Source organism: Bos indicus x Bos taurus, chromosome 13, assembly GCF_003369695.1.
Source record: "Bos indicus x Bos taurus breed Angus x Brahman F1 hybrid chromosome 13, Bos_hybrid_MaternalHap_v2.0, whole genome shotgun sequence".
NCBI lineage: Eukaryota > Metazoa > Chordata > Mammalia > Artiodactyla > Bovidae > Bos > Bos indicus x Bos taurus.
The window spans coordinates 53,581,572-53,590,361 of NC_040088.1; the positions used below are offsets into that span (position 1 = coordinate 53,581,572).

The following is an 8,790-nucleotide window of genomic DNA, read 5'->3' on the forward strand; positions in this document are numbered from 1 at the left end:
CACTTCACATCTAGGTTTTAAGAGAATGCGTTTCCCTTTACTGTATTGTTCTTGTAGCCATGTGGGCATGAAGTGAGTACATAAATGTCCCAGTCTCCAAATTTGAAGTGTCTAGAATATGATTATGAGTAAAGAAAGAAAGTCCTTAAAAACCAAAGCCTGTGCATCAGAGTTAAATTTTATTTTAGATCTATTTCCAAGAACCCTGATGATGTGTTATGCGACAGATTAATAGCTGCTTCTGTAAAGAAGAGAGAGAACTAGATACTAGATGTAGGTTGACCCAAGCTTGCTGAGGAGCAACGAAGGAAGAGACAAAAAGCCATAAAAACATATATAGTATAAACCCTGGTGGCATTTAATGTAGAAATACATATACTGGTAATCTCACAGTATATGTATTTATCATCACTTTTATTAAAACAAATCACAGCAATGCTGTGCTTTCACGAACCCGAAACCAACAAGAAAATAATTAGAGTTTTCTCTTTCATTCTCTGTTTAAGAAGGAAATGAGGGAAATCTTTATAAAGATTTCCATTTAGCAGAAGATATTTGGTTGGCCAAAAAGTTCATTCAGGTTTTCCCATACCATCTTAGGGAAAACCCTAAAGGAACTTTTTGGCCAACTCAATAAAATAATAACATTTTGGGTACTTTAAAGGACTGAACTTCCATTATTTGGAAATTATTTTTTTGTGTATCTCAGATTTCTTGGTGACCCCTGCCAAGGTATTACCTGTGTTTGTGGGGTTGCTCTGTGTTAAAAAAAAAAAAAATTGTTTCTCTGAACAATTAAGGCTGTAAACAGTTAAGGCCATTGTGGTCAGTAATTTTTCCAACTTTTTTAAATATTCACTTTCACCCCATTGAAATGATTAATAATTGGGAAAGGATGATGTTGTCTTTTGAACGTAAGTAATGTCACTATTTTCAAAAATCAACAAGTCTCCTTGGGTTTATCTAGCTTAAGAGACTTATCTCCTAAAGATTAGAAAGAAATGTATCCCTTAAAATATCAAAAATCAATGAATAAGTGGGTCTTTATGGTGTTTAATAATCATAACAATGCTCCTGTGATGTTATATGTAATAACTATTCCTTCCTTCCCATCTTTTGGAGCACTGTCAGCATACTTAGACACCAGTAAGTGCCCAAACATTGTAATTTGGGGGAGATTTTCATTATTGCTGTCAATCCCTTGTTAGCAATGTTAAGACAGATTCTTACTGCTATTGAACATAAGGAGTAAGTTAAAGTACCTCTTGGGATTCTTCCCAAGGTAAATTAAAGAGAAAATAGGTTTAATTCTGATCACCTTGTCTGTAAGTTCTGGAGAGGTCTGTGGCCACATCAGGTTAGCCATTTTGAAAAGATACTAGAAAGATGTTATTTTTTTTAATAGGAGGCATTTTAGAAACACATGATGTCCCTGTAATAGGCTGTAGATTTTTTTAAGTCATAGTAAATTTATTTCATACACTTCAACTTATTTGTTAAGGCCAAGGGCTCAGTACATAGTAATCATTGCCCAGGTAAAATATCATGTTTTGATTTGTTTTTTCCTTCTGCAGTGTCATAAAATCCCCAGGTCTTCATGCCATGTCTCTGAGTGGATGAGTCCCACTCATGATATGATGATCATGTATCTAGTTTTCTTATATTCAAAGGTCATGTATTTAGAATGATGAACATGGTACTAAATGCAGCTCTCTTCTTGACTAAGGAGGGACCGTGGATGCTACATACAGAATTTGAGTATTCACAGTGCTCTGGTGATGGTTTGGGAAATCCCTTTCCATTGAGGGGAATTTGGGTGATGCTGCAGGCACAACATCTAAAGGATGTTTGCATCTGGCCCCCGTTCCACACTTCAGCCAATAAGAATAAGAAAAAAGGGACTTCCCTGGTGGGCCAGTGGTTAAGACTTCACACTCTCATTGCCGAGGGCCCATGGTCAATCCCTAGGTTGGGGAACTAAGATCCCACATGACACATGGCCAAAAACAAAGAAGAATAAGAAAAACATTATGCTCTCTTTTTAGTGGAAGGTGTTCACAAATCTAAAATGCCCTTTTCTGACCTTCCAGGTCCGGTTGTCACACAGGACATCACCACGTATCACACAGTCTTTCTTTTGGCCATCTTGGGAGGAATGGCTTTCATTCTTTTGGTTTTGCTGTGTCTCCTTTTATATTATTGCAGGTAAAGTTTTATCATTGGGGCTTTTTTTTAACTTGCAATTTCTTGCACAAATATTGATATCGAGGTCCTTTTCTGAGTTGAGGTACTTTATTTCTCATAACAATGTATCCAAGGGTCTTCCCTGGCGGTCCAGTGGGTCAGACTCTGAGTATCCAATACAGGTAGCACAGGTTCGATCCCTGTTCAAGGATCTAAGATCCCATATTGCCACATAGTGCAGCCAATAAATAAATATTTAAAAAAATTTTGTTGGGCAAGAACTGAATATCTGTCATATAAGTTGCAAACAAAGTGGGATATTACACTGTGAGTAATGTCTTTTTTAGAGGAGTCATAAAAAAATAAGCTCAACAGTTGTCACAGTTCCTTCAGAATAGTCCTAAGTGGTAATCAAGAGATGATATTCTCAAGGACAGAGCCAAACTTTTCTTACTGTGATGCCTCATCTGATTGACTTGCGAGAATATTTATTGTTGACTCTGCTTTTGAATGAATAATGTGGATGCACTTGGGGTACAGTCTGCAGATTTCAGCCCTCAGCATCAAAACAAGGCTGAGGGTATAGGGTGAGAAGGCTTCTGGCTGCTGATTAGTGTTGTCTTGTTTCTTCCTGTGGGAACTGAGAATTAGGTTTAGGCTAGAACCCTCACTGTTCTGAGATATTAATCTTGGGGTTTGTATCTTTGATCACAGGCGGAAGTGCTTGAAACCCCGCCAGCACCATAGAAAACTGCAACTTCCCGCCACCCTGGAGAGTTCCAAAAGGGATCAGTCTACTTCCATGTCACACATCAACCTGTTGTTTTCTCGTCGGGAATCAGAATTCCCCGGTCCACTCTCTGTCACCAGCCAGGGCCGCCCCCCGGATGCCCCAGGCTCAAAGGAGCTGATGAGTGGAGTCCATTTAGAGATGATGTCTTCCAACGGAGAGGTGGACATGCACACACCCATGCTGAAGCTCTCCTACAGCACCTCCCAGGAGTTCAGCTCCCGGGAGGAACTCCTGTCTCATAAGGAAGAGGACAAAAGCCAAATCTCCTTTGACAACCTGACACCGAGTGGGACGTTGGGAAAAGACTACCATAAGTCGGTGGAGATCTTCCCCTTAAAGGCTAGGAAACCTATGGAAAGGGAAGGCTACGAGTCCCCTGGCAACAGTGATTACAGAAGGAGTTACAACGCCATGCTCTCGCAGCCTTTATTCGAAAAACAGGACAGAGAGAGTCAGGCCTCCGTGACCCACATTTCCACAGGAAGTAAGCTCACCATTCAGGAACACATGTACCCCGCGCCTTCATCTCCGGAGAAAGACCAGCTGCTGGAGCGCAGACCTACTGAATGTATGATGTCGCGATCCGTGGACCACCTGGAAAGACCTACCTCTTTCCCGCGACCCGGCCAGCTGATCTGCTGTAGTTCCGTGGACCAGGTCAACGACAGCGTTTACAGGAAAGTATTACCCGCCTTGGTCATCCCGGCTCATTACATGAAACTCCCAGGGGACCATTCGTACGTGGGCCAGCCCCTGGTCGTCCCAGCCGACCCGCAGCTGGAGATCGAAAGGCTGCAGGCCGAGCTATCCAGCCCGCATGCAGGGATCTTCCCACACCCCTCCGCGCAGATCCAAGCGCAGCCCCTCTCTTGCCAGGCCATCTCGCAGCAGCACCTGCAGGACACGGGCGCCCGGGAGTGGACCCCGCAGAGCGCATCCATGTCGGAGTCGCTCTCCATCCCAGCATCTCTGAACGACGCGGCCTTGGCTCAGATGAACAGCGAGGTCCAGCTCCTGACAGAAAAGGCGCTGCTGGAACTCGGGGGTGGGAAGCCCCTTCCCCACCCCCGGGCCTGGTTCGTCTCCCTGGACGGCCGGTCCAACGCGCACGTCAGACATTCCTACATTGATCTCCAAAGAGCAGGGAGGAACGGAAGCAATGATGCCAGTTTGGATTCTGGCGTGGATATGAATGAACCAAAATCCGCCCGGAAGGGAAGAGGAGACCCCTCGACTCTGCCGCAGAGCCACCCACCCGTCCAGGAACATCCGCAGAAGGAGTCGAGGGCCGCGGACAGCTCGGCCTACACGCAGCTCGTGTACCTGGAGGACATGGACCAGAGCGGCAGCGAAGGCGGCACCACGGCCGGGACACCAGAGGACAGTGCTCTGCGGTGCCTGCTGGACGGCTCCAGCCGGAGGAGCGGCGGCCAGCTGCCCAGCCTGCAGGAGGAGACGACGAAGCGAATTTCGGACGTTGCCCCTGAGCCAGCGGCCAGTCCCGACCAGAGGAGATCCGCTCCACAGGATGAGGAAGACGACGAGGATGATGACGACCAGGGCGAAGACAAGAAGAGCCCGTGGCAGAAACGGGAGGAGAGACCCTTGATGGCATTCAACATCAAATGAGCGGTCCAGAGCCACCCAACCCGGGACCAGATCCAGTTGCCAAAAATTCTTTCTTAAGGAAGCGCTTACCTGTGTGTGGAGGAAGTCGAGCTACGTCTGCCGTGGGCAGTGGACTTTTTTCTGCAGTTACCCTGTTCACTGTCTAAGTGTTAGAGAGGAAGTCAGGTTCTTACTCAGAAGAAAGGATGATGATACAGGATGCCTCGCCTCCAGGAAGAGGGCTGAACGTAGTGTCTGTCTGAATGTCAGTGTCGTTCCCCGGACTTGATGTGTCCACCCTGGAGGACACTGAAAAACCACACGTGATGTCCTGATGTCACTAGGTTCTGATGATAACCTCAGTTCTCCTCCAGATTCTGGGAACAGAAGAAACTCTTTTTGCATTGCTTGAATCCATTTTATCATGATAATGCTCCTGTGAAATTATTATTGAGAAATTAGCTTGGCACTTAGTGTCTGGAGGTATGCATTATCTCAAAGGAAAACTATGCATCGCTGCTTCGTGGTCTTACTTTGCTTGGGTTTTTGCTTTGGTTAGATTTCGTTTCTGATTTGCTTTTTACAGATACACACACACACACACACACACACACACAATTAGGTTGTAAGGATTTAATTCCTTCCTTGTCACCTGTTCTGCTTCTCGGTGGTTTATTTCGATATCACCTTTCAGGAACTTCTGAGTGTCACCTCTTAACATCCAAGCCTTTTAATGAAATAGTACTGAAGTTTTTAATCAGCTGCCAGTCCTTCAATTCTGGTCCCATTAACTCCAAGTGCCTTTTTTACAGTGACGACAGACAGTCCCTTACTTTGCTTTTTTTGTTTGTTTTTCTTAACTTCTTTGATTGAACTGCCTGGATTTTATAAAGTTATTAAACGATCCCCTTTTCTTTCAACTGCATGCTGCCAAGTGCCCATTTGTGCTCAGAATTCTCATTTCAGCTCAGTGTACTCTCTCGTCCTCACGTGTGACGTGGATTCTGTTTAGCTAAGCTAGCCTAGAGGACACTTTAGTGATCCCCTCCCCCACGCCACCCCTTTGACCACTAGGCACCATTATGGTTTTATTGGCTGTTTGTATATACGGTTACGTATTAATTCTGAAATCCTATGGGCTGATCTTGCTCACCAAACACGGAGTATGGGCTGAGCAAGTAGACTGAATGTGACTATTAAACAAATCTTATGTACTATCCAAAAGTGCCAGAATGACTCTTCTGTGCATTCTCCTTAAAGAGCTGCTTGATTATCCAAAAATGAAAACTCAGAATAAACTCTGAAGAAAAAAAAAAAACCCTATCTTGTGGTTCTTTTCATTCATTCTGGGCCATTATTGGTTATAGAGTTGCCATTAAGAATTCTCTTTTCATTCCTAGGGAGTCTGAAAGGGCAGTTGTTGAACTTACATTCAAAGGCTAACCTATGTGGGGAGAGATAAATTGGGAGATTGGGATTGACATATACACACTGCTAAATATAAAACAGAAAACTGTAAGGACCTACTGTGTAGCACAGGGAGCTCTTCTCAATACTCTGGGAAAAGAATCTAAAAAAGAATGGAGATATATATATATGTGTGTATATATATAACTGATTCACTTTGCTGTACACCTAAAACTATCACAATGATATAAATCAACTATACACCAATAAAAATTAAACAAAAGAAACTAACACATAAGACACCTAGGAATTGACACGTGGTTAAATCATAAAAGCCCACCTTGCTGTTCAGTTTCATTCAAGAAAACAAGGTAACATTTTATTGTGTTTCCATACTTTACAAGAAACTGGTGTGTTCTTTTCTTTTCAGTATTGATCCAGCGTCAAAAAGATGTCATTCAAATGACCACAACCATCCCAGATGTGTGAAAACTATTCATCAAAACCATTCATGGAATCATCAATGTAGAACAAATCAGTGGAAATAAGTAAAGCAAACTAGTTTTGTTATAAAATCTTTAGTCATGAATTCCACAAGGCAGAAAACAAGTCAAGCTGATTTTTATGATTTTAAATTCTCAAATGTCGATGTTTAGTATTTTGCTTTTAAAACGGTTGAGAGATTTCCTGACAGTGTTTTGAAGTATCTGAACAGATGCGAATCTGTGGTTTAACAAGTCGGGGACTGTTTAGAAGTGAATATTCTCACCAGTAGGTGGCAGGTGAACCCTGGCAGACACCATTAAGACTCCAGGTAAGCACCATTTGTCAATTACCCTCCAAAGAAGTGGCCTCTGGAAGAATACTAGAGCAGACATAGGTGATGGGGGAATGCCAAGAGGTCCCCACCCATTTGCAGCTCAACCTGCAGTGCTGCCAGTCATAATCTCCTTAAAGCATTAGTAACAAGAAGAACTTCACTTACAATGCATGTTACCTGTGTAACACATTACCTGTCGGTGCTAATGATGTGAGATTCAGCAGGAAGATTGGGGGAGGGGGGCTTTCCTGATTCCTTTTCGTTAGGCAGGATAATGAAAAGTGTGGAGCAGCCAGCCGTAAGCATGAGACTGTTCCTAGAAAGACAAGGCCGTGTATTTGCCAAAGGGAAATTGATTCTGCCAAAGATGAAGCTCACTCATCTTACACTGATCCAAAAAGAGGCTCAGAGGCTAACTTTTTTGCTCAAGGAGCCAACTTTGGTCACCAGACTCGAATTTTCTGGAAAGAGCACCCTAAGTGTGTGGACTTTAAACAGTGTATTTATCTTATCACAGAGTTCCAGGTCAGTTATATTGCGTGAAGAACTAAAGCCGTCAAAGGCACCTTGCTTCTGCCACCTAGTGGTGACTTTTCACCTGCATCTTAAGGAGACTAGACAAATAGCTCTCTTCTGGAAAGACAGGTGAGTGTGCATATAAGATGCAGCGGGCGCTGCTTCTGTCTCCCAGGTGAGATGAGTGAGATCTGGCTGATGTTTGTTGAATCTCTACCTGGAAACATTATGTTGGAAACAATGCATTCAATTGTCAAAATCTTGTGGGGTTTATTCTTTATTTTTCACCTAACTAAATGGAGGCTTGAGGTTAAGTAATTGAGGTCACTCAGCTAGAATCAGTGGTGTGTCTCATACATGGCCTGCCCTCTGGAAATGAATGCATTTAAATTAAAAATGCATTACAAATCATAATAAAATGCATAATTGTAAATTCCATTTGATAATTGATTCTCGCAGAATGCTTTTGTTGATTTCTGTCAGAGCCAGCCTATTGCAAGCAGCAAAAGCATAAACATTTGTTGAGAGTTTTTTACATTAATGATTAATTAATGTAACTGAAACGATGAAGATGCATCTTGGAACTTCACTCACTGATCCATCATGGAGTGACTTCTTTGCTGAATCAGATAGTAAGACTGGGGAGGAATTTATGAAAGAAGTGAATTTATGTGTGGTAAACCATGCCAGGAGATATATAACATTATTTAAACAACAGAGACCCTGTGCTTTAGGGAACTCTATTTAGTATAAACACAGATAATGCTAAAACAGGGAGGCAGAGTGCCCAAGAAAATGAAACCAGAACCAAAAGGAAACAGAGCATAAAATCTAAAAATAATCAAGCCACACATACAATAACCTCTATATATGATTTCTCATGCTCATCCCCTTGAATTTTACTTTTGCAGACTTCTGTATTTGGAGGACAAGGAGATAAAAATGAATAGTTATAGACAGAAATGTGTGGTGATTTTTCAACTATTTCAGAGTCCCACAATTTCTTTTTCTTTTCCTTTTGGTCTTTAGAGTTTTTCTTAGTTGAGCTATAATTGACATACAACATTATATTATATGACATACAACCTTATATATACAGTATTATTATTATATATTCTTTTAATTTTATTACCATTATATTATTTTCAGGTGTACAACATAATGATTCTGTATTTGTATATATTGCAAAGTGATCACCACAAATAAGTCTAGTCAACACCTGTCACCATACATAGGTAGAGAATTTTTTTCTTGTGATAAGAACTTTCAAGATCCACTCTCCTAGAAACTTTCAAATATGCAGTATAGCGTTATTAAGTATAGTCATGATACTGTACATTATATCCCCATGACTTTTTAATTTTTTAACTGGAAGTTTGCAACTTCTTTAGGTGAAGTAGAAATTTCAACCCCCTTTCCCGCCCCCCTGAAACTATATTTTCAAAGCTGTGATATAAATACA

General features: G+C 42.0%; 1 protein-coding gene across 2 annotated transcripts in view; it reads left to right on the forward strand.

The window, feature by feature from the left end:
* Positions 1–5,891, forward strand: part of FAM171A1 (family with sequence similarity 171 member A1) — a 131,879-nt gene extending 125,988 nt beyond the window's left edge. For both annotated transcript variants that reach the window (XM_027559861.1, XM_027559862.1), the window contains 2 exons: positions 2,091–2,205; positions 2,899–5,891. In XM_027559861.1, the coding sequence (XP_027415662.1) occupies positions 2,091–2,205; positions 2,899–4,606 (1,823 nt within the window). In that variant the 3' untranslated portion in view covers positions 4,607–5,891. The remainder of the gene's footprint in view (positions 1–2,090; positions 2,206–2,898) is intronic.
* The last annotated feature ends 2,899 nt before the right edge of the window (positions 5,892–8,790 follow it).